The sequence below is a fragment of the Nannospalax galili genome, unplaced genomic scaffold (genome assembly GCF_000622305.1).
Source record: "Nannospalax galili isolate Female #2095 unplaced genomic scaffold, S.galili_v1.0 scaffold1200, whole genome shotgun sequence".
Taxonomy (NCBI): Eukaryota; Metazoa; Chordata; class Mammalia; order Rodentia; family Spalacidae; genus Nannospalax; species Nannospalax galili.
Window position 1 is genome coordinate 899,284 of NW_008347131.1, and position 24,855 is coordinate 924,138.

At 40.7% G+C, this 24,855-nt stretch overlaps 1 protein-coding gene across 3 annotated transcripts in view; it reads right to left on the reverse strand.

The window, feature by feature from the left end:
* Celf1 (CUGBP Elav-like family member 1) overlaps positions 1 to 24,855 on the reverse strand; it is a 96,301-nt gene that overhangs the window by 14,652 nt on the left and 56,794 nt on the right. For 2 of the 3 annotated variants that reach the window (XM_017800754.1, XM_017800753.1), the window contains exons 1-4: positions 4,166 to 4,230; positions 2,607 to 2,741; positions 1,821 to 1,900; positions 739 to 900 (exon numbers count right to left, since the gene is read on the reverse strand). In XM_017800754.1, the coding sequence (XP_017656243.1) occupies positions 739 to 900; positions 1,821 to 1,900; positions 2,607 to 2,741; positions 4,166 to 4,214 (426 nt within the window). In that variant the 5' untranslated portion in view covers positions 4,215 to 4,230. Of the gene's footprint in view, positions 1 to 738; positions 901 to 1,820; positions 1,901 to 2,606; positions 2,742 to 4,165; positions 4,231 to 4,704; positions 4,726 to 4,787; positions 4,856 to 7,177; positions 7,366 to 21,059; positions 21,212 to 24,855 lie in introns of those variants that run through there. The other variant, XM_029568573.1, reaches the window with a different exon arrangement.

The following is a 24,855-nucleotide window of genomic DNA, read 5'->3' on the forward strand; positions in this document are numbered from 1 at the left end:
TTTTTTGACATTTTAGAAATATGGAAACCAGTGGGCAATAAATTAACTAAACTCATCATTGGTCAACCGAAATAATTACTTTTCCTGTTTCCATACAGAATTAGTGTTTGAAAATGAGGGCTAAGGAATAAATGACTGTACAAATCTAGTGATTTCAGTACCTGTGGCTTCAGAGGGTTTTTTGTTTGTTTGTTTGTTTGTTTTTGAGATGGTCTCACTATGTAACTGCCTCCCAAGTACTGAGATTAAAGGCATGTGTCACTATTCCTGGCCTGTAATTCTCACTTAATATATCCATGTTAATTACTTTTCAGTTTGTTGAAAGAGGCATTTATTATGCTTTTCAGGGAAGACTCAGAAGGATTTTAATGATACTATCTACATCTTGTAGAATGAGACATCGAAAATGATGCTGAGAAGTTAATAATAACAATAATAATAATTTTCTCAAGAATTTTTCTCTCGGAGATGGGAAAACCTAAAACTTTTATAACTCTTTAAATCAAAACCAAAATTTCACTGTAATTGTAGCAAACACCTCAAGACAGAAACAAAGGCACATGAGCAAAGAGTGAGCAAGGAAAGGAAATGACTCAGAGAACATCATACTGCCTAAGTTTTTATGTAAAATGTCTAAATGCCAAAGGTTGCAAGTGTCAGTTTGTTAGCAAGGGACAGCAGAGGAAGAAACAGCCGGAAGCTTGCACAGTCTGCAGAAAGCAAACCACAAGGACTCACTGCTAAATACTGGGGTCCAAGAGTATTCAGACCAGCAAGGTTTCCCCACACAGATGCTGCACTGATTTGCTGCATCTGCTGCTGTAGCTGCTGGGCCATTCTCTTCTGTTCTTTGTCCTTCTGGGTATCAGCAAATTTTACCACCATAGGTGATGAGCAGCCCTAAGAAAATACCAAAATCAAAGGGTCAAATTCTTTCTTCTGGGGCTGGGAGGATGGCTCAAGTGGGTAAAGATGCTTGCTGCCAAGCCTGACAACCCGAGTTTAATTCCCCAGAAGCACCCCCAGGGGAAGAACACCAACCCGTACAAGTTGTCCTCTGAGCTCCAGATGCACATTGCAGTGCGTGTGTGTGTGTGTGTGTGTGTGTGTGTGTGTGCCACACACAAAATAAATGCAAAAACTATTTTTCAAAATTTCTTCCTTTTGGGCTGAAGAGATGGCTCAGCAGTTAAGAACACTGGTTGTTCTTGCAGAAGACCCGGGTTCGAATCCCAGCACCCACATGGCAGCTAACAACTGTCCGTACCTCCAGTCCCAGGGGCTCTGACAGCCTCTTCTGACCTCTGCGAGCACTGCACAACACGGGGGCACTTACCTACATGCAGGCAATACACACATACACATAAAATAAAAAATTTCTTCCTTCTGCATTGCAGGCGGGGAAGAAAATCCTTCATTGTTAATATGCAGGCTGTATTGTAATTATCGTCACTGACAACTGATTGTCCTAATAGATACTAGTGGCAAAAGACAATGTAAAGGGGCAATTTCCAATGGCAATTTCATTTCTCAGTTATTTTTGAGATGGGGGACTCACTATGCTATTCAAGCTGGTCCTAAACTCCTGTGCTCAAGTGATCCTCCAGCCTCAGTCTCCTGAGTAGCTGGCCTATAAGTATACACTACCATATCTGGTTCCAGTAAGTTAATTTTAAGAGAGCATCAAGTTTTTTTCACCTGGAGAGACTGGTTATTTTAAATTTTAGGGTAGTGCAATGTGCATGCTGCTGAACTCTGATAGGCATGTTCCAGCGTTGTCAGGCAAGGGGTTCTTCCCTCTTATACCTGTCTGCTCCTACCTCCATGGTTTGTGCTTGGTGCATGGCCTTGATAGCTGTCTGTGCCATGGCTCTTGTTGTAAAAGTCACAAATGCACAACCTGGTAAGAGAAGAATATTCGTTTGCAAATATATATAACAGAACACCTACTGTGTGCCCACTATATTAGCAGTACAACTATGATCGCACCCTTTGGGGGCTCATGAGCTGGTACAGTAGACACATATGTCTCAACAGGGTACTAAAATAGGAAATAGGAAAGAATGTTTGAGAGGGACTGGAGAGATGGCTCAGAGGTTAAGAGCACTGTATGCTCTTGCAGAGGACCTGGGTTAGATTCCCAGCACCTATATGGTGGCTAACAACTGTCAGTAACTCCAGTTCCAGGGGATCTGACGCCTTCTTCTGACCTCTGTGGGCACTGCACGACACGGGTGAACCTACCCACATAGAGGCAATACACTAGTACACATAAAACTAAAAAATGAAAAAAAAAAAAAATGAGAGAGAAACAAGGATCCTAAGCTGTCTTGAAGAGAAAAAAAAAAAAGGAAATGGGAGGAGAAAATGGTTTCACCAACACCAAAAGAGACACTGAGAGGACAGAATGTGACTCCTTAGGAGACTTGGGAGAACATTAATCAATCAATAAGAGGAATGACAAAAACCTAGGAGTATACAGCAAGAGGCGGCTGGCCCAACTTCTTCATCTATGGTGGTTAGGGATCTACCTTCTATTAGTTCAGTTTAATAAAGAGACTACACATTGAGAGAATTATCTTTTAAAAAGCTGTAAAATGTACCACCTCGGCTCAAGCCATCAGGTCCCCGCAATATCCGGCACTCTTCTATCTGTCCAAATGAAGAGAACATGACTCGAATGTCGTTTTCAGTGCACTTCTTGGAAATCATACCAATAAACAGTTTCCTGTCTTCCACAGCTGAAAGAGTCAAACAGAATAGGCTTGAACATTATCACTAGCATAGATTCAACTCAGATCTCTTGGGTTTGAATCCTATCAGGGATACAATGATATAACTATGGTAACGTATTTATATATATTTTGAAGTATTTAGATGAAATGAAATACGGAGAATTTGTGCTCTTGAAGAACACAATCTGATTAACAGATTACCAGGTTTATTTTAAAGGCTAGTCTTGTGGGTATGAAATATAAGGTTTGCCAGGTGTGGTGGCACAGGCCTTTAATCCCAGCACTCAGGAAGTAGAGATAGGCAAATGTCTGTGAGTTTGAGACCAGTCTGTTCTATACAGTGAGTTTCAGCCAGCCAGGGCAATAAACTAAGAACCTGTCTCCAAAATAAAAATAAAAAGGGGGTGGGGTGTCAATTGAGACCTTGGTCATTTTTGGTCTAGCTGAAACTGGGAATTCAAAATTAGCATCAAAGCCTATGAGCTTCGTGTCAACACTGTAAGAACTTGCGGCACTGCTCTGCTATACTTCGTGTGCAAATGAACCTTTACATGCCAGCTGCTATCCAATTTTCTACGGCTTCTACAGGAATGAATCTACACAATTTCATTTGGGAAGATGAAATCCTCAAGGATAACACCAAGTATAGCTGTCAGTAGTGTAGTTCCTGGGATGGTTTGCTGGTTTCTATGTAGCTTTTTCCATGTTGGTTTAAGACAAATTCTCCCCGAGCAATAAAGAGCACAGGTTTTCCTCTGAACTTTTTGTTCAATTCATGAACTAGCCAGAATTGCAATTTTGGGGAAGATTTCAGCTTTGGGACTAAAACAGATAATATTTATAGCTTTATGATCACCAACAAATTAAATTTCCTTGACTGTCATACTCAGCTCCTGCAGATGACACTGGTCTGAGTTCATCTCCAGCTCCAGAAACACCTGGGCGACAGCAGACAACTCATCTAGCTTCTTGCTGCTGGGCTTCAATATCGTGGCAACTAGCTGAACACAGCCTTATCCCTACCGATCACCAGCTCAGGAAACTCTATGTTCTGAAATACCAGGAGTTCGCCTTCCCATCTTGCTCGTGTTGCCCTTTAGTCCTATCCATAAGAAATTATGCTTATCAAGGACATTCTAGTTCATTCTAGGTTATCTATTTGTCTGTCTAGTTGGTTGTTTTTTAGTAACCCAGGCTGGCCTCACACACCTGAGATCCTCCTGCTTCTATCTCCTAAATGCTTGTGACTATAGGTGTACACTACCACACCCAGCTAGTCTGTCCTAATATGATCTTATAAAATCTATTAATTCTATATTCCTTATTTGCCACATTGAGCCAATGTAGACTTTTGTAGCACAATTCAATGTAGATATCATAAGAACAGCAAACAGAAAAAAATACACAGAGCAGACTTGATGTTTGCTTACCATTGTTCTTTTCACTGTCAGCAGGTTTCATCTGTATAGGATGATGCATCTAAAAACAAAAAATCCATAGGTATTATCTTCATACCTATTAATGGCATTCAAAAATATAAATGAAGACTCTAAAAGGCATATGAAAACTACAGCGTTAAGAATCCTCTCTGAACTCATGTCTGCCTGATGATCTTTCCCCACAAAAATATAAGAATAGACAGAATGTGAGTCATGAATTCAAAATACCCACGACTCTCAGCAGTAAGAGAACTACTTTTAGTTTGTCTTCTTTTCTTTGTAATGTTCTCTTTCTATCCTCCTTTCAACATTAATTCTCAAAGCAATTACACCTTTCCTTCAAATGTTTTCCAGTATGTACTTGATATGTATAAGCATGCTCAGTGAGTAAAAATTATAATTGTTTCATTTTTACTTATAGAAACTTTCTTGGGGCTGAAGATGGCTCAGTGGTTAAGAACAATGATTGTTCTTGCAGAAGATCTGGGTTCGAATCCCAGCACCCACATGGCAGAACAACCATCCTTAACTCCAGGGGGTTCCAAAGCCCTCTTCTGTCCTCCATAGGTATTGCACGGGTACATTTATACACACGCAGGCAATACACTCATACACATAAAAGAAGAGCATTCTGAGCTTCTAATGCAGCTTTACGGGTGTAAAATGTAACAAAACAGCACCCTGAATAAAGGAGATTTAACAAAATCAAATCAGTGCCTTGAAAACATACAATTCCTACAATATTCCCATCACTATGCTAACTTCAAGAGGACTGAGTTACTTACAACTGGATAAAAGGAGAAGCTGGGGTACAGGATGTTACTTAGTTTTTTTTTTTTTTTTTTTTTTTTTTTTTTTTTTTGTTTTGTTTTTTTTTTTTTTTTTTTTTTTTTGTGTCTTTTTGAGACAGGGTCTCCCCATAGCTACAGCTGTCCTGGAACTCACTAATCTTAACCCTCTATGGTTATGCAAGACTGTAATCTCAGCTCTTGGGACAGTAGAGGCAGGAGGATCAGGAGTTCAAGGCCAGCCTGAGCTACATGAGACTTGTCTCCAGGGAGGCCTTTTTTCCCCTTTAATATGTTAAAAAAGGCTTTTTTTTTCACACAGAAGTTACTGGAGCAGCTAAAGAAGACTTTAGAGGCAGAGTCTCACTATGTATCCCTGCCTGGCCTAGAACTTAACTATGTAACCCAGTCTACCACCTGTGCCTCCAAGTGCTGGGATTAAAGGTGTACACCACCACACCTGGCCTTAAAGAAGACTTTTAATATGACTGGGAAGGGGCTAGAGTTAGAATACTTGCCTAGTATGCATATATAAGGAGACTAGAACAACAGAAAAATGCTTAAAAAGTAACATCCTCAGTCGGGTGTAGTGGTGCACTGAACTCCTGATCCTCCTGCCTCCACTGTCCCAAGAGCTGAGATTACGGTCTTGCATAACCACAGAGAGCTAAGGTGCTTCCTTTAGAATGCTTAGGTGCCATTCTATTTAATCTATCCAGGAACTCTAGGTATTATGCTGAGCAACAAGACAAAGCCACAAATAAGACAAAGTCCCAGACTCAGTTTGCAGTCTCCTGGGAGCTCCATTTTTCTTTGCTCTCTCAGAACAAACTACTACCTACAGCACAGTCAGTTTCTACATCTTAAACAGAAATATCACTTATTAAAGTATAGTTACTTATGAGCAAGACATTAACTTTCTTTTCTGAATTCTTTGTTCTATCAAATAATCAAGCTTCTAACAACACTTGGTGCTGTCTAAAACTTTGTAGATTTTGTGCGTTGTATCTTGATGAGGGATAGGAGGCTCTTATACAATGTTCTGACACTTGTATATTCCCATGAGATACAATAATTTTCTTTTAAAATCATCCTGCAGTTAGGATTTTGAATGTTTATGGGCAGACATTTTCAGAAACTAGAACTTTTATTTTTGGTGAACTATGCCAAATCTGGATCCTCTGCTACTAAGTAGGTTTCAAACTTAATAATCACATTTGCTCAAATCTGCACTATAGAACAATTTTCACAGAAAAATCACTCTGAAATTGGTCATTTGGAAAATGAGAATGTGTCTGTGTGTATGAGACAGAGCTAATGCTACCATCAGTCTCCTGACATGTCCATGCTGTGATATTTTTGGAAGCAGCCTAGTTTTTCTTTTCCTATTCATTTTGTAGGATGCAGTGAACAAGTTGCCTAATTTTAGTTCTTCTCAGTTGATAAACCATCCTGCAAGGCTTTTTAACACCAAGAAATCTGTGGGTATATGAACAGTCTTTATCTTTCAGCTTACTACAGTCAAAAGCCTCATGTGGCTGGTTTACTTCTATTTTAATCATTCCATTCTGAGATGAAATGAGGCACACAGATCTGATACTTGAGTTTAACAGCACTTACAAAGAACTGCACAGACCCATTTGACAAATTATCCTCATGAGGTCACCTTAATACTTTATTTTTAAGCCATTAAATATGTTTGGGTTATAAGATATAGCTACTATAAAAGGACGTTTTCCTCTGTATGACCACAAGAACACCCTGACCACAAGAGATGGAATATACAGTGTAAAAATAAAAACTCAGTTTCTTTTTACCGTTAAAAAATGCAAACATATGCCAGGCATGGTCGGGTACACAACTTTAATCCCAGTATTCAAGAGACAGAGGCAGGTGGATATCCAGGATATTGAGGGCAGCCTGGACTACTTAGTGAATTCCAGGCCAACTGTACCTACAGGGAGGCCCTGTCTTTAAAAGAAAAGCAAAAACCTGGGCCAATAAGACAGATCCGTGGGTAAAGGTGCTTGCTGGCGCCAAGTCTGGCAATTAGTTCACTAACTCCTGGTTATCCACATAGTAGAAGGAGAGAACAAACTCCCTCAAGTTGTCCTCTTACCTTCATTCATGCACTTGCACATATGCTTGCGCGCACATACACACACACGCACACACACAAATAACAAATTTTTTTTTAAAAAAAGGGAATCCTTACCTTTGCTCTGAGGAGGATTCTGGCTCCTATCCCTTAGGATGTTGATTTCATAGACAGCACCATACTGCTCAAAAAGCTCCCTCAAGTCCTTCTCAGACCAGGTCCGTGGAACCTGGCCCACAAACATCTTGATAGCATCAAGATCTGGTTGATCTGGGTGGTCCAGGGTGCCGTTCATTTTCTTTGAGCTGCATGAGACAAAGTGAAGCCTTATCCATACTGCTTATTTTACCGGAACGAGTCATTTGCTCTAAACATTTTCAAGTATTTTCTGAAAACACAGAAGGAAAAAAGTCTACTTCATTCACTACTTCTATTTAATGTACCTGAATTCCCTAGTCTGTTCACTCTACTAGGCACCAAACTAAAGTCATCATTTTGACTAGGACACACTGGGTTTTAACTAAGGAAGTGACAATCACTTAATCCTTGTCTAGTATAAAAAAACTGAGACCTTACAAAGTAAAGCTTCCAAAGTGAGATCAGGTCTTAATATTTGATTATAGTTAACAAATCTCCTTAAAAAATTTTAAAATTATAATCATTATTGTGCGTGTGCATTATGTGTGAATGTGTGTAGGCACATGCCACATCACAATCATGGAGGTGGGAGGACAACGTTGTGGAGCTGGTTCTCTCCAGTTCTCTCCTACCTTGACATGGGTTGTGGGGATTGAAGTCAGATTGTCAGGCTTGCCAGATGGCTTTATCCACTGAACCACTTCACAGGCCCAACTAACTTCCTCCGTCCCCCCTTTCCCCTTCTTCCCTATCTATCTACCTATCATTTTAAGTGCATGAGTATTTTGCTTGCATGTAAGTGTGCCCATGTCGTGCAATGGCCACAGAGGTCAGAAGAGGGTGTCAGAGTCCCTTGGAACTGGAGTTAGTCAGTTGTTAGCTGTTTTGTGGGTGTTGGGAATCAAACCCATGTCCTCCGCCAGACCAGCCAGTGCTCTTAACTGCTGAGTCATCTCCCCAGCCCAGCCAACAAACATTCTGAAATATCCATACAGTAACAAAGGATTACTGATTAAGGGATCCTGCCAGGAGTGGTGACATATACCTTTAGATCCAGAACAGAGTCACACAAGATCTCTGTGAGATGGAGGCCCACCTGGTCTACATAGTGAGTTCTAGGCCAGCTGGGGCTAAAAGGAGACTGTCTCAAAAAAGATTAAGATCTTTTTAAATCTACAAACAATAGATGGGTGTCCCTTTAGATGTTATTAACAGAAACACTTAATTTCCAAAATCTAAGAACTGATGAGAATTACTGGTCTTTGAAAGTGGGCTGTCTCACATAAATCCCAGTATTTTAAAGTTAACTCCATCTCTTACTAAACTTTCAAAAAATGATTGTGATGAAAACTGCCATCATCCTAGTTTTTTTCTAAATTATTTAACATAGTGCTGTTTCTCTAAGACCTCACAGTGGATTTTCTTACCAACTGTAACCATTTTAAAGTCCACAAATCCCTCCAGTTCCATCATATCTCTTAATACTCCTTTTCATTTTTTCAGTATCTAATTTTCATTTTTATGTGTTTAAGTGTATTGCCTGCATGTATCTAAGTGTACCCATGTCGTGTAATGCCTGAAGAGGTCAGAAGAGGGTGTCAAATCCCCTTGAACTGGAGTTATGAACCGCTTGCTGTTAGCCCCCATGTTGGTGCTGGAAACTGAACCTGGGTCCTCTGCAAGAGCAGCCAGTGCTCTTAACTGCTGAGCCGTCTCCCTAGCCCCAGCACTCCTATTTCAATACCCGTGTTCTGACTCTTGCCCTCACAAAGAATGTAGGGAAATTCTTACATTACAAACATTTCCACTAAAAAGGCACCACCTATTTCAAAGTCCTCCCTACAACTTCAAGATTTTTTTTTTTTTTTGAGACAGGGTCTCAAAATGTAAACCAGGCTGGCTCTGAACTCAGAGATTCACCTGCTTTTGCCTCCTAAATACTGAAATTATGGGCGTGCACCAACAAGTACGGCCTTATTTCAAGAGTTTACACTTAAAATTTAACATCTAAACTGTTAACAATTAAAATTATGAAAACTCAGCAGGTGATGCTGAATTTATGAAAGCAGTTTGACATCAATGCTTTAATTCATAAATCTTTTGTAAGCAAACACCTATAAAGGGTATTCTCACATCACCTTTGCTGAATCTAGCATTAAATAAAAATCAAAAGGATAAATGACACATATAGGAAGGCAGGCATGGTAGTGTGTGTTCGCAATTCCAGCACTTGGGGTACAGGAGAATTGCCTCAAGTTCAAGCCAGTTTGAGCTACATAACAAGTTCCTATCTCAAAACCCCAAACCAAAATGACATACAGGCCAACTCTTGCCCCTATATTTGTAAAGGTTCTCCATATTCTTCCAGGTTAGAGACATTCCAGCACTCAAACAGTACTAGATTTCCATTTTTTTTACATATTCAACATCTTTTAGCATCATGTAGCTGTATCTACCTCTCCCAAGGACTGAAAACTCTGTGAAGGCAGAAACTGTTTTAATCCTATTCTTTCTTTTCTTTTTAAAAAAGCAGTATTGGGAACGGAACACAGAGTGTTGGGCATCCTAGGCAAGCATGCTACTACTGAGTTACAGTCACAGCCCACCCTGGTATAGTGCCTGGTTCAAAGTTAGTATTCAAATGTAGGATAGAAGGAGTTTCTTTTTCTTAAAATACTTTATTATTTTTATTTTATGTGTATGAGTGTATGGTCTGCATGTATGTAAGTATCATGCAATCCCTGTGGAGGTCAGAAAAGGGTGTCAGATCCCCTGGAACTATGGATGTTTGTTAGCTGCCATGTGGGTGTTGGGAACTGAACCTGGGTCCTCTGTAAAAACAGCCAGTGCTCTCAGAAGGCAGAGGCAGGCAGATCTCTTTGAGTTCAAGCCCAGCCTGATCTACACAGTGAGTTCCAGGACAGCTGGGGCCACAGAGAGACCCTGTCTCAAAAAGACCACACACACACACACACACACACACACACACACACACACACACCAAAAAGCAAACCACCAGTACTAACTGTTGAGCCAGCCCCCCTGGAAGGAATTTCTTATTAATGGCTCCAAAAATTTCTCTTATTCAAGCAATTAATACTGCCAAAATGGGTGTTAAACACAAAGGACTCAAATTAAATTGCAGCAATTACTCAGGTAAAGTGTTACAATCCCAGCATTCAGGAGATGAAGATCAAAAGTTCAAGGCCAGTCTTGGCTACATGAAAACCTATTTCAAAACAACAACAAAGGACAGTTATTACTTCCTGTGATTATTCAGTTGTCAAAAGATCAAGCTGTCCTCCTAAAAGATTGTTCTAGAAGGGACTAGGGAAATGGCTCAATGGGTAAAGTGTTAGCACAAAGATCTGAATTTGGATACTCAGCACCCTTGTAAAACACCAGGCATGCCAGTACATGCCTGTAACCCCAGCACTGAGAAGTGGAGAAATAAAAATCCCAGGAATTGCCTATCAAGCCCAATTGGCAAGCTCTAGGTTCAGTAGCAATAATAACGATGTGGGGCAAGAGTGTTAGTTCAGCAGGTTAAGGCTTTTGCTCCCAAACTTGATGGCCTGAATTTGATTTCTAGGACCCATATGGTGGAGGGCGAGAACCAACTCCTGCAAATTGCCCTCTGACTTCCATGCTCATGTATGGCACATATGGTAGAGAGCAATGGAGGAAGTTTTGGAATGCATTGCTTCATTGGTTTTTCTTTTCATTTGTTATGTGGAACATGGCAATATATACCTGTAATTCCAGCAGTAGGGAGGCTGAGGCAAGAAGATCATGAATTCAAGGATAGCCCGGGCTATATAAAACAACAAAACAACAAAAGAAAAAGAAGAAAAAAGTAGGGAGGAAAGAAGGGAAGTATGTTAGGTCATTGCAAAAAATAATGTAATTGTTTTTACTTAATCTTATCATCCCAGCAAAAACCAGACTTTCATGATTTAAAAAATAGATTATGGCATGGTGGTGCATGCCTTTAATCCCAGCACTCTGGGAGGCAGAGGCAGGAGGATCTTTGTGAGTTCAAGGCCAGCCTGGTCTACACAGTGAGTTCCAGGACAGCTGGGGCTACAGGGAGACCCTGTCTCAAAAAAAAAAAAAAGATTCCTATGACTACTGAAACAAAGGGTGTCACTCCCTACAACCTGCCCCTAACAACCTTATCAGTTTTAGTGGCATTATATTAAAATGCTGCTTATCATTCATATTTCTACTCTTGGGAAGAACAGAACCCCAATGGTACTCAGACTATGTTTCAATGATATGCTGACAGCTATTTCTGTAAAGGCAGAGGTTTATTCATCTGCATTATATTGGGAGCAACTAGCTGCTCTGGCTTGTCCTTTTCTATGTGCATGCCATTTCTAAATTTTCTACATAATTCAGTGCAAAAGCATCATTAATATAGGTAGATTACAACTTATTCAAAAAATTAGTGGAGACAGGATTTTAGGGAAACTGTTTTCTCTTTTGTTCTCCAAATCTTTTGGTGGTACTGGGAGGGTTGAACCTAGGGCCTTGCGCATGTTGGGCCAAGTACTCTACCACTGCACTGTATGCTTTCTTTTTACTTTTTTTTTTTTCCATTTTGAGTTATGTAACTGCAACTATATTGGGTGAAGCCTGCAGAGATCAGAAGCGGGTATTGGATCTACCCTAGAACTGGAGTTACTGATGGGTGCTAGGTGCCATGTGGGTTCCTGGGAACCAAACCTGGGTCCTCTGCAAGAGTAGTCAATGCTCTTAACAACTGAGCCATCTCTCCTGCCCCTGTGCCTTCTTTTTCCTTTTTCTTTGTCTTTTTGAAACAGGGTCTCCTGTAGCCCACGCTGACCTGGAACTCACTATGTAGAACAGCTGGCATTGAACTCACAGAGATCTGCCTGCCTCTGCCTCCCCAATACTGGGTTTAAAGGCACGCACCACCACTCCTGACTCTTTTTACTTTTGGAGACCGGATCTCACTAAGTTGCCCAGGATAGACTTGAGCTTACTCTGTAGAGCATGGCTGGCCTTAAACTTGTTTCTCCTCAAACTTCCTACTATCTTGCTGCACACCTGCTCAAAATCCTTCTCAATTTTTTTTTTCCAAGTCCCCCTACTTTATGAGTCAAACTTACTCCTTTCAAATACAAATTCAATTGCCCTAAGAATTGCCTAGACCAGTGCTTTGTAAAAAGAGGCCCAAAGAGACTAGGGGCAACTTTCAAACTTAACCTTTAAAAATTCTTTTTGTATAGGAACTAGACTGAGTTGTTATAAGTCTGTTCAAATTGGTGACAATAATAATAATTATTACTATTTAAATAAAGTTCACATCTTATTTTGTTTTTTAATGAACTAATTTTTACTGTTATTTTATAATGGAATGAGAGATGAGGTAGTTCACCACGGTTTGAGAAGCACTACCCAGATGCCTCAAATTCTCAGCCAGGCTCAACATGCTGTGGTAATCGTGCAGCTGGAATCATACACTAATTACTTCCTCCCATAAATACTAGGCACTTATATAGATGAGCACACTTTTAGACATGGTATATATTGGTGAGGAACCAAAGCTTAGAATTATGAATACGAAAACATAATGGTATACACGTATGAGAATGCTGTAATAAAATCCACCTGTTTGCATGCTAACTTATTTTTTTAAGATAGAAAAAAAAAAGGCGAGGGGGGACTGGAGAGATGGCTTAGCAGTTAAGAGCACTGGCTGTTCTTGAAGAAGACTGGCATTTGAATCCTAGCATCCACATGGCAGGTAACAACTGTCAATAACTCCAGTTCCAGGGGATCCAATGCCCTCTTCTGTGGGCACTGCATAACACAGGTGCACTTACAGAGGCAGGCAAAACATTCGTACACATAAAATTAAAATAAAAAATTAAAAGTTCAAAAAGAAAAAGAAATAGTAATAAAAATAAAAAGGATGGGCTAAGCTGGGAGTGGTGGTGCACACTTTTAATCTCAACACTCGGGAGACAGAAGTAGACAATCTTTGTGAGTTCAAGGCCATCCTGGTCTACATAGGGAGGTCCAGGCCAGCTGGAGCTACAGTGAGATGGCTCAGTGGTAGAAAACCTTCGATGACATGCCTGACAACTTGAGTTCCATACCTGGAGCCCACATGTTAGAAGGAGAAAACTGACTCCCACAAATTATCCTCTGACCGCCACATAAACACGCCACAAATACGCACACACAATCAATCAATCAATCAATCAATCAATCAATCAATCAATAAATAAAATTTAAAAAATAATTTAAGCAGGCTACTAGCCAGGCAAAAACAGTCTGACAAAATGGCTCAATGGTAAAGGCACTTGCCACTAACTTGAGTTCAGTCACCCAGAACGCTCATGTTAAAAGGAGAGAACGAATTCCAAGTTGTACTCTGACCGTCACAGGCATACCATGGCACATGTACAGACATAAATAAATGCAATCAAAATTTTTTTCAAGGGGCTGGAGAGATGGCTCAGTGGTTAAGAGCACTGACTGCTCTTACAGAGGACCCAGGTTTGATTCCCAGCACCCACATGGCAGTTACGACTCCGCAGCCCTCTTCTGACCTCCGAGGCACTGCATGACACAGGTGCACTCACATACATGCAGGCAATACACATAAAATAAAAATAATAAATATTCTTTCAAAAAAATTTTTTCAAGCTGGGCGTGGTGGCACACGCCTTTAATCCCAGCACTTGGGAGGCAGAGGCAGGTGGATCTCTGTGAGTTCAAGGCCAGCCTGGTCTACATAGTGAGTTCCAGGACAGCTGAGGCTACAAGAAGACCCTGTCTCAAAAAAACAAAAGACAACCCCCCCCCCCGAAAAAAAAGGCTGGTGGACTGGGTGTGGTGGTGCACGCCTATAGTCCCAGCACTCAAGAGGCAAGGGCAGGCAGATCTCTGTGAGATCAAGACCAGTCTGGTCTGCATAGTGAGTTCCAGGCCAGCTGAGGCTACAGGGAGACCTTATCCCAAAAAGACCAAAAAGAAAAAAGAGGCTGGTGAAATGACTCAGTGGTTAAAGGCTCTTGCCACCAACCAGAATTTAAGCCCCCAGAACTCTCACAGTAAAAAGTAGAGAGCCAACAACCCTCACAAGTTACTCTATGACTTCCACATGTACCCATACACATACAAACACAAAATAAGAAATGTAATAAAAAAGGTAAAGGGTGTGGGGGAGGTTAGATGGCTCAGCAGATAAAGGCACTTGCTGTCAAGCAGGAGGACCCAGTTCAATCCCTGGAACCTATATGGTGGAAGGAGATCGAAAACAACTCTTGAAAGTTGACTTCTGACTTCCACAGATGTGTGTACAAACAATAAATAAATAAATAAATAGTAAAAATAAAAGAAAAAGAAAAATGAGCTATTTCTTTGGAGCTCATAGAAGTAGAGTCTAAAAAACTGACAATGTCAGCTAGAGACTAAAAAAGAAGCAAACGCTGGGCGTGGTGGCACACACCTTTAATCCCAGCACTCAGGAGGCAGAGGCAGGTGGATCTCTGTGAGTTCAAGGCCAGCCTGGTCTACACAGTGAGTTCCAGGACAGCTGGGGCTACAGGGGGACCCTGTCTCAAAAAGGCCGGAAAAAAAAAAAAAAAAAAGTAATCACATGCGCAGCCATATACACTTAAAATTAGTTACAAACTTTCTCAGCTGCCATTGATGTGAAAGAATGAGCAGCAGTGTCTTTTTGTCCTCCTTTCTGCACATGTTCTTTCAGTATGCATTTTGTCCCGAATGTCAAATAATTATTGTATAAAAAAGTCACCTGGGGCTGAGGATGCAGTTCAGCAGTAGGGTGCTCACCTGGCATTCATAAGGTACCAGGTACCGTACCCGGCACCACCAAAAAGCAAAAACAAAGAAAAAAACCCACCTGAGTGCTAGTGGCTCAAGGTACAGTACTTGTCTAGCATGCTAAAAAGCAGGGTTTAAACCTCAACACCACAAAGTAGAAGAGGGTACCAGGCCAATGACTCAGTGAGGACCTCAGTCCAGATCCCCAGGCCCATGTAAAAAGCCAGGCATGGTGGGAGCTCCTGTCACCCCCAGTGCTGTGCTGGAGACAAAGATGGATTCCAGAAGCTCACTGGTGAGTCAGCCTAGCTGAAACAGTGAGTTCCAGGATGAGCAGGAGACCCTGTCTCAAGAATAAGGTGGAGAAAGAGAACCCAACATCAACCTCTACAAGCACCCACCGCAAAGGTAAGCACACACGCACTTGCGCACATGAACATAATGCCCTCCCAGTAATTTCTGCAACCTTTCATTATTCATTTTCTCACTCACCTGTCAATTTGTTGATTGGTTCATTATACAAATAGAAGAATTCCAGACACCAATCCATCTACCTCTTCAACAGGAATAAACCCTTGTTACATTCCAAATTCTAGCCATAACCCAGTCTCACTGGGTTCCCCCGGCTTACATACTGTGCTAGGGAAAAGGGTGAGCAGAAAGAGCCTAGAAAAAGAGGTCTGAGTTACTTACCAGGTATTCACTAGGGAGAACAAGACAGAAAATGCTGTAAGGAAGTAATGACAGATAAAGGGAAATCTGTCATTAGGTACTAGAAAAAAGCTATCAATACAGGTTTCTAAGTCACCAGCCAGCAATCTGTTAGCACAACTAACAATCTGCTTTTCAAGTATTCTTCCAGGAGATTTGGCGAACATGTCTGGAAATTTTATTCTGTAATTATTTCCTCCCATTCTCTGCCCCCATCACAAAAAAAAAAAAAAAAAAAAAGGAAAGAAAAGGAGATTAAGAAAGAAGAAAAAAGGAAAAAGAAATTCTCATGCTCTTTCTATGGAGTCACCCTCCCCCTCCACTCTATGGTTTATGAAGAACTAAGCAGTATCTGCCCTGGAGGCACTGACTGAACAAGTGGAAATACCTACAATACTCCACAAGTCATTGAGAAGCTTTAAAAATTCTGTGAAGGGTGTGGCTAATAGGATTCTACTTTTTGGGGAGAAGGGGAACAGGGATTTAAGATGACTACACTAGGCACCTGGGGAAAGTGATACACAGCATGAAAGACTGAAAGCCTAAGGATGATGGACTGAGAACAGATGGGAGAGGAGAGACCATTAGAAAGCAAGAAAATGAACTTGAGAAAGTTGAGAGGCAGACAACAATCCCCGTCCCCCTCTCCACAAAAAGAGGAAAAAGAAATGATTTGGAATCAAGAAAAATAAAGAGAGGTTAGAGAGACCTAGATGATGGACTTTCTGTGATACAGTGTAAAGCTTGGACTTTATTCCAAGATCCTTCCTTCTTTTTGAGACAGGGTCTCATGTAGCCCAGGTTGCCCTTGAACTCTTGATCCTCTCTGGCTATAGCTCCCAAATGCAGGGATTATAGCATACCATACTCTGCTGTTTTAAAACAAAACAATGATCAGATTTTTCTTTTAAAGATATTTGGTGGGGCTGGAGAGATGGCTCAGCAGTTGAAAGCAGTGGCTGTTCTTGCAACGGACCTGGGTTTGAGTCCCAGTACCCACATGGCAGCTAACAACTGTCTATAACTCCTGTTCCAGGGAAATTTGACACACTCTTCTGACCTCCTCAAGGCACTACACTACATGGGTACACTTAGATACACGCAGGCAATACATTCATACACATATAAAAATAATATTTAAAAAAAGATATTTGGCCTTGTCTCAGTAAGACCAAAACATAAAAATAAAATAAAATAAAATAAAATATTTGGCAAAGCAGCTGCCACCATGCACACCTGTAATCTCAGCAGGACAGACACATCATGAGTTTGAGGACAGCCTTGGCTACATAGCCAGACCCTGTCTCAAAAATATAAATAAGGCCAGGTATGGTAGTGCATATCTTTAATCTCAGTGCTCTGGAGGCAGAAGTGGGTAGATGGATTTCTCAGTTCCAGGTCAGTCAGGGCTGCACAGTGAAATTCACAGTGAAATGGGGAGGGGGGGAGAGTCCTGGAATTAATCTAGAAGATTTATTTCTAGGGGGTGGAGTAGGGGTGGTAAGAACTCGGCAATTAACAGGATCAGAGGATTCCGTATAAAGTTACTATCATGATTTGGGTCCATTCTCATTTTGGGGCATGATCCACTAGGACTTGGAGTCTGAGTGAATTCCAAGGATATAACGAGAGAATTAACTCCTGGTTCTAGTGCAGGAGAACTGCCTTTTTGTAACAAGATATCAGACAGAGATGGCCAATAGAGAGATTTTAGAATCAAGGCATTTAGGAGATGTAGAGTTCTGACAAACAGAAAAGCCCAGAAAAGGGTGTAATCAATAGGAGAGCTAGAAGCATAAGGCTTAATACTTAGAGAACACCATATCCTAAAGTGTAAGCAAAAAGAAGGAAGAACCAGTAGGAGGCTTCGTGGTGACCATAGTAAAATCAAGATCATTGATTACAGTAATAGGAACTAGGGCCTCCAGGTTTGTGGAGCTTTCAGAGCTCTTTTGCTACCTCTCTGTTGTTTAAAAAAAAGGGGGGGGGGGTGCTGGAGAGATGGCTCAGCTGTTAAGAATACTGGTTGTTCTTGCAGAAGACCCAGGTTCAAATCCCAGCACCCACATGGCAGCTAACAACTGTCCTTTAACTCCAGTCCCAAAGGATCCGACAGCCTCTTCTGACCTCCGTGGGCACTGCACAACACAGGTGCACTTATCTAAATGCAATACACGCATACACATAAAATAAAAATAATAAAAAATTTTTAAAAACATTTTTTGGAAGTTGTTTTGGCCGAGCATGGTGGCGCATGCCTTTAATCCCAGCACTTGGGAGGCAGAGGCAGGGGGATCTCTGCGAGTTCCAGGCCATCCTGGTCCATATAGTGAGTTCCAGGCCAGCTGGGGCTACAGAGAGACCCTGCCTCAAAAAGACCAAAAGAAAAAAAAACTTTTTGAAAAATAATACACTGCTTGATCGTATTCCTGGGCAAAATCATTTTAGTCACAAATCACCAATTTAACCTCCATTTAAAAGCATTACTTCAGTGAAGAGTAAAAAGAAGGGTGACTAAGAGCTCAAAAGCAGCAAGCACACATTTCTAAGAATTCTTTTGGGGCTGGGAATGCAGCTCAGCCACTGAGTGCTTATCTAGCACACACAAGTCCTGGGTTCAATCTCCAACACCACCAACCACACCCACCGACTGTCTGTCTGTCTGTCTGTCTGTCTCTCTCTCTCTCTCTCTCTCTCTCTCTCTCTCTCTCTCTCTCTCTCATGGTATTTAGGTGTATCATTCCTATACAAGTGGCTCTGAGGACTTGAAAGTACATAAACTGCTCAATGAACCTAGTCTAGTGGGGAAGGAAAAAGTATTTTAGGTCCAAGGTAGACATCAATTATCTTCAGGCAAGCAAATCATGACCTCTTTCAAGAGTTCCTCATTTACAACAAGGACAATAGCCAAAGCACAGTTAGGCTTATAAAGCTGTGGTAAAAATGGATGACTAAACAGATGCAAATGACCTTGAAAAAAAAAATGACATGACAATCACTCTGATTTAATTCAGCATACCTACATTAAATCCATTTGTCTCAAAGTTCAATGTACATAAAAACTATACATTATACTTAAAATACAGTCTTAAACCATACTCTAGCTTAAGAATTAATCTGGATTTTTAAGTTCTAGGTGATGTTCATGCAGTAGTTCATTGTCCAGACTTCACAGTTGGTTAGTTCAGCCTCTTAAAAGATAAGAAAACACTAGGCTGGAGAGTGCTTGGAAGTCCTGGGTTTGATCCCTGCACTGCATAAACCGAAGTGGAGAGCATACACCTGTAGTCCCAGCACTCAGGAGGTGGAGGCAAGAAGACCAGGAGGAGTTCAGGGTCAGCCTTAGCGATACAGCCGGTTAAGAGACCAGCCTGGGATATATGAGACCCTGTCAGAGAGGAAGAAGAAGGAAGGGAAAGGAAGGGAGGGAAGAGGGGAGGGGAGAGCAGAAGGAGAAAAGGAAAAAGGGAAAGGCAAGGAAAGGAGAAGAGAAAGGAAAAGGAAAGAAGCTGGAAGGCTGCCGAACAGCTCAGTGGTAGAATATCTGTTTGCTCAGCAAGCTAAAGATCCAGGGTTCAATCTCTAGCACAAAAAGAAGGCAGAAAGAAAAAAGAAAAGCAGAGAAATATACTGCAAGGTTCAACGCTAGGCAGTAGCAACGCACAGAAAGAAACTGATAGAACGCAAAGATATTTTGAGCCATAAACTCCTATTTTAGCAACCATATATCTGGGTATATGGGTACAATTTTTGTTGTGCACTAAATCATGATAGTAATACTTACTGTAAATTGACTTTTTAACTAAAACACCATTTTGGTAAGTAAAGACCTGTCCTAAAAAGGCACATCTAAATTACTGTTTGAGGGGGGGATTGTAAAGAAGGCTTAGAATCCAATTTAAAAGGATGGTTAACCTGGAAACTCCCCCAAACTGCACAAAGTATTTCCATTATTTATAGCTGTCATGTCTATTTCAGGGGTGTGATGAGAACAGGGAGGCCTAACCCCAAGGACTTAAATAACACTTAGCATCCAGGGAGCATTCTATCATTTAACATTATTGGCTTTCAAAAACCTAAGGCTTACTTACTTGATGCTCCAAGATATTTTGAACTTGGTTAAAGTTGAGTGGAACTAGGGTCATTTGGTTAAAGTGACTGAAATACTACAGAATTCAGTTTTTAACTGAAATCAGGGGTTGGAAATGGGTCCTTCTCTATGAAGTATATAAGCGAGGTTCCCTATAGCCACAAAACTCAGCCAAGTTAAATTTTTTTTGCTGTGTACAATGCAGTTCCTGTACAGCATCATAGGTTAACGAGGTTTCTCATTCCTGTATCCAGTCTATTTGAGCAAACTGCTGATGGAAATTGGTCAAAAAAAATTTTTTTTTCTTATCATGGAGGATAATCTGCTATTCCTGAAATTATATTCTGAACTGTACTTTCAATTGGATTTGGAGAATTAAAAACCAGAACTATACTTTGTATGCCAAAACAATACACAATATGCAATACAAAATACTGTAACTATCGGTTTCCTCTGTGATAGAAGCTTAAGAATATGACAGTTAAAAACAATAGTAGTGGGACATGGTAGTAAATGTCTGTAAGTCTAGCACCTTGGTAGCTGAGGCAGGCAGATCATAAAGTCAATCTGGGCTATATAGTACGACCCTGTCTCAAAAAGTAAAAATAGGAGCTGGGGATATAGCTCAGTTGGTAGGGTGTTTGCCTAAAATGCATGAGACCCTGGGTTCTCTCTCCAGCAGATCCAACTGGGCTTGGTGGCTCATGCATTTAATCTCAGCACTCAACAAGTGGAAGTAGGAGCATCAGAAGTTCAAGGTCATCTTCAGCTATATAGAGAGTTCCAGACCAACCTGGGTTACAAGACACCCTGTCTCAAAACAAATAAACAAAAGCAATGATAAAACAAAATACTTGATTCCCAAAAGATTGTTTAACATTGCATACCCAGCCCAAAGCAATAAAGCCAGTTTAAAAAACACCTGGGAATCTGTGACATGGGAAAACACTCTACAGTTTGACGAGATTAGAGCCAGCACACTTGAGCTGATATTGCTGGTCACATATCAAGTGCACCCTTGTGCAAAGAACCTAGTTACATCCTGGAGGAAATTACCAGTTATGAGATAGAATTAGACTAAATAGAATATAATGGCATGAGAGAATTTAGATTTAGGCTTTGTCTAATTTTTCTTCTTCTCTCTTTTAAGGATAGGGACCTGTTTCACCAAATTAACAGTAATAACAGCCCAGTTCCCTCTGTTTATGATAAAAATTAGACAACAAAAATACTTACACGGGACTGGAATTCAAAGAGCAATGATCCACCATCATTTCTGGAAGGAAATCCAACTTAAACGCAGCCATCACCTCACTCTCCCCTTCAGAAGCCAATGATATAAACTTGCTGCACTTGTCTGATCCACAAATACACACAGCTTTAGCTTCCTGGGCCCCACAAAAAACACAAAGTGGAAACGGAGCTCAGGGAAACCAGCAGTAAGTGCCACAGAAAGAGGCAGGTCTGGGGAAGGGGCAGGGAAAGGGAATATTGGATTAAAATGGGGATGTGACCATGTGAAGGGAGGCTCAGCCCAGCACACAATGAAAGTGCTGATGCACCAGGCTCGTTTTGTGTGATTTTCCCTGGCGAAGCAGTACTAAGTGCATTGTCAGATAAATAGTGTGTCAGATTCATGACGATAAGCAGTAGCCAACAGAGAAGAAACACAAACTTGTTTCACATTCTCCAAACTCCTCCCTATAATAAATCCATTTTTGAGGTCCCCCAAAGCTAAAATTACCTGAAGAAAAAACAAACAGGAAAAAACCAAAACAATAAAAGGCAACCAGCCAACAACAATAAAACTCACCTCACCTCATGTGGTCTAATTGTTTTTAAAAAATTGGGCTGTTGGCCTTGGTTTTAAACTTCATTTCCATGTGCCAAAGGTATCAATGAGCATAGTTCCTGGGTCCAAGCTAACCTCAGAACAGTCACAAAAGCAAGGTCATCAGAAGCAGGCCAGAGGCAAGCTGGCTGAAGGACCATCCATCCAAACCTGCTGTTCACACAACTACTTCCACTGGGCTGGCCCTGCTTTTTTAACAGTGTTGAGGGTAAAGCCTTGGTTCAGTACCATGCATTAAGTAAGCACAGGTAAGATTTCTTTACCAAGAAATTTTCTGTATCTTTACTTGCAAAACAATAAAAAGGAATAATGATGTCCTGCTTCTTCCTTGATAGCATACTCAGAAATAAACACCATTCAAGTTTTCTGCTGACCTTTTAAAAGTAATAAAAAAATAAAAGCGACTAGTGATAATAATGAAAAAGAACTCATTAACAACATGAGTTCAATCCCTAGCAACAAGGGGGAAAATACTGCTGCTAAAACCAAGACCGATGAATACACACATAAAAATTCTAATACAGGTGAGCTGTTGAGATAGATATACTTAGCAGTCAAGGCAGGTGTGTGCTCCCATTCTCAATATAGTTCCACATCCCTCCAAAGAACAAATGCTGGCATCTCAATATTTAGGCAATGACTCGGAAACTTATCTCTGAAGGCCTCCAAATTTCACAGGCTTTCTTTCCTGTGTTTTTTTTTTGTTGTTGTTGTTGTTGTTTTGTTTTTTAATCATTTGCTTATTGCAAAGATTTCATTTCACAGAAGCTCAGTTCACACCACAGGGAACTTTGTAATCCCAGCACTTGAGAGGTAGATGCAGGAAGATCAGTTCACGGTTAGCCTCAGCTACCTAGCAAATTCAAAGCTGTCTAGGGCTAACAGGAGACCTTGTCTCAACACGAACAAAGTAAAATGAAATGAACTCAAACATAATATATAAAGGGCAACATGTGATGAGTTAGACTAAAAACTTCCATTCTATGTAACAATGGCTAACACCTATCTACACCTGACCCAGAAAGTAGGAGCTGAGTTTTCTCTTCAAAGTTCACACATAACCATCCAAAATCTAGAACTATGGCAGAGACTAACTGCTCCTTCTACTTTGTCAGACTTGGGCTCAGGATCTACTATGGAGATAGAAAGCAAAAGTTCTCTTCCATCTGGATATTAAGGGAGGAAGGACAAAGAAGCTGCAAGGGCAAGGAGATTGTAAGCAACACAGTCCAAGTCGTCCAGTCCCATTAGGTGCCAATGATTGCCTGAGTTGGGCAGGTTTGTCGTTCTTCCTCTCGTGTATGCTGGAGCTGGAAACATTCTTTATCCCAAAGAACAACTTTGTAAGTCAAAAATCAAATTTTTAGTTTAAGGATTCCTTTAAAGAGGAACCAATAAATTTCAAGGAATCTCACTGATTATTGCTGTGTTTCTAAAATCCATTCAAAACTACATAAATTCTAATTATGTCTCTAATTATAACTGCACATCAATAACAAAAGGGTACTTAAGCATGGAAGACTTAAGTGAATTGTCAGGCATTACTCAACGCATGAAACAATGTGTACTCCTTACAATAATTTTTTTAATTTGTTTTTTTTTCCTGCCCCCTTGGTCTTTTCTTTTTGGGGGCGGTGGTCTTTTTGAGGCATGGTCTCCTGTAGCACCAGCTGGCCTGGAACTCACTATGTAGACCTGGCTGGCCTTGAACTCACAAAGATCTGCCTGCTTCTGCCTCCCAAGTGCTGGGACTAAAGGCGTGCGCCACACCCAGCCTATCCCCTTGGTCTTTTTTAAGACAGGGTCTCCTGGTAGCCCCTGCTGTTCTGGAACTCACTATGTAGATCTCAGAGAGATTCCCCCTGCCTCTGCCTTCCAAGCACTGGGATTAAAGGCCTGCACTACCAGGCCAGCTCGATTTAAATTTAAATATTTTATGTGTATGAGTGTATTGTATGCATGTATGGGAGTGCACCTGTGTACTGCAATGCCGGAGAGGTCAGAAGAGGGTTTTGGATTCCCCTGGAACTGGAGTTAAGGACGGTTCGTAGCTGCCATGTGGATGCTGGGAATAGAACCCGGGTCCTCTGCAAGAGTAATCAGTGCTCTTAACCACTGAGCCATCTCTCTAGCACCTTGATTTAAATTTTTAAAACCAAGGAACTTTTGTTCAAAAGAATTATCTAAAATCCCAATTAATGTAAGTTTAAAAAGAATGCAGGGAATGGAGTTCCCCCAAGTTCTGTGCTTACACTGCTATTAAAACACATTTAATGATTTACAAAGCAGTACTGCTTAAAAAAACCTCTAAGATGGAAATATTACACGAAGAAGGGTGCATCTCTTTAGGCAGGTCACAAGACTTATCTCAGTATAATTAGATTCAACATGCTTGTGAGAAAAGAAAGCAGAAAAATAAGTCATGAGTCATTCAATTTTTTAAATGGTTATAAAGCTAAATGATAAAAATTATAGGAATAAAAAAATGCAAATGTTAAGAAAATTAAGAAGATTCAAAGTCAGCTATTTACAGAATACCATCTTTTTTGTTTGTTTTTTTGTTTTTTTGAGCCAGGGTCTCCCTGTAGCCCCAGCTGTCCTGGAACTCACTATGTAGACCAGGCTGGCCTTGAACTCACAGAGATATGCCTGCCTCTGCTTCCCAAGATTAAAGGCATGCACCACCACGCCAGGCTCTCTCTTTTTTAAAGGCAGCAATTCAAAGCCTGATTATGACACAGTTGGAACAAGCAACATGCTGTAATATTTAAAAGCCAAACCAATAAACATGATCAATATAAAGAAAACATACTCTGAAGAATAGTACCCTCATCCTCACATGACCTTAAGTGTAAAAATAAATTGATTTATTTGGGCCAAATGTATGGTCTTAAACACTCAAAAGGAAAGTATAACCAAAGAGTAAAGTCATCAGTATATTTCTTTAAGAGTTCAAGGGATTACACTTCCCAGACAGTAGGCTTAAGTCTATATAAAAAGTTATTTAGACAATTATTTCTCATTGATGATTTTGTTCCTAACCAGAAAGTGCTGCTCAGATGTAAGACTTCAAATCTTGGGCTCCAATACTGTAGTGCCCATCTGTAGCTAAGGGAGACAACCAGCAAGTGTTCTAAAATAATGGATAAATTTGTTTTCTCCCCCATCTAGAAGCCTTTG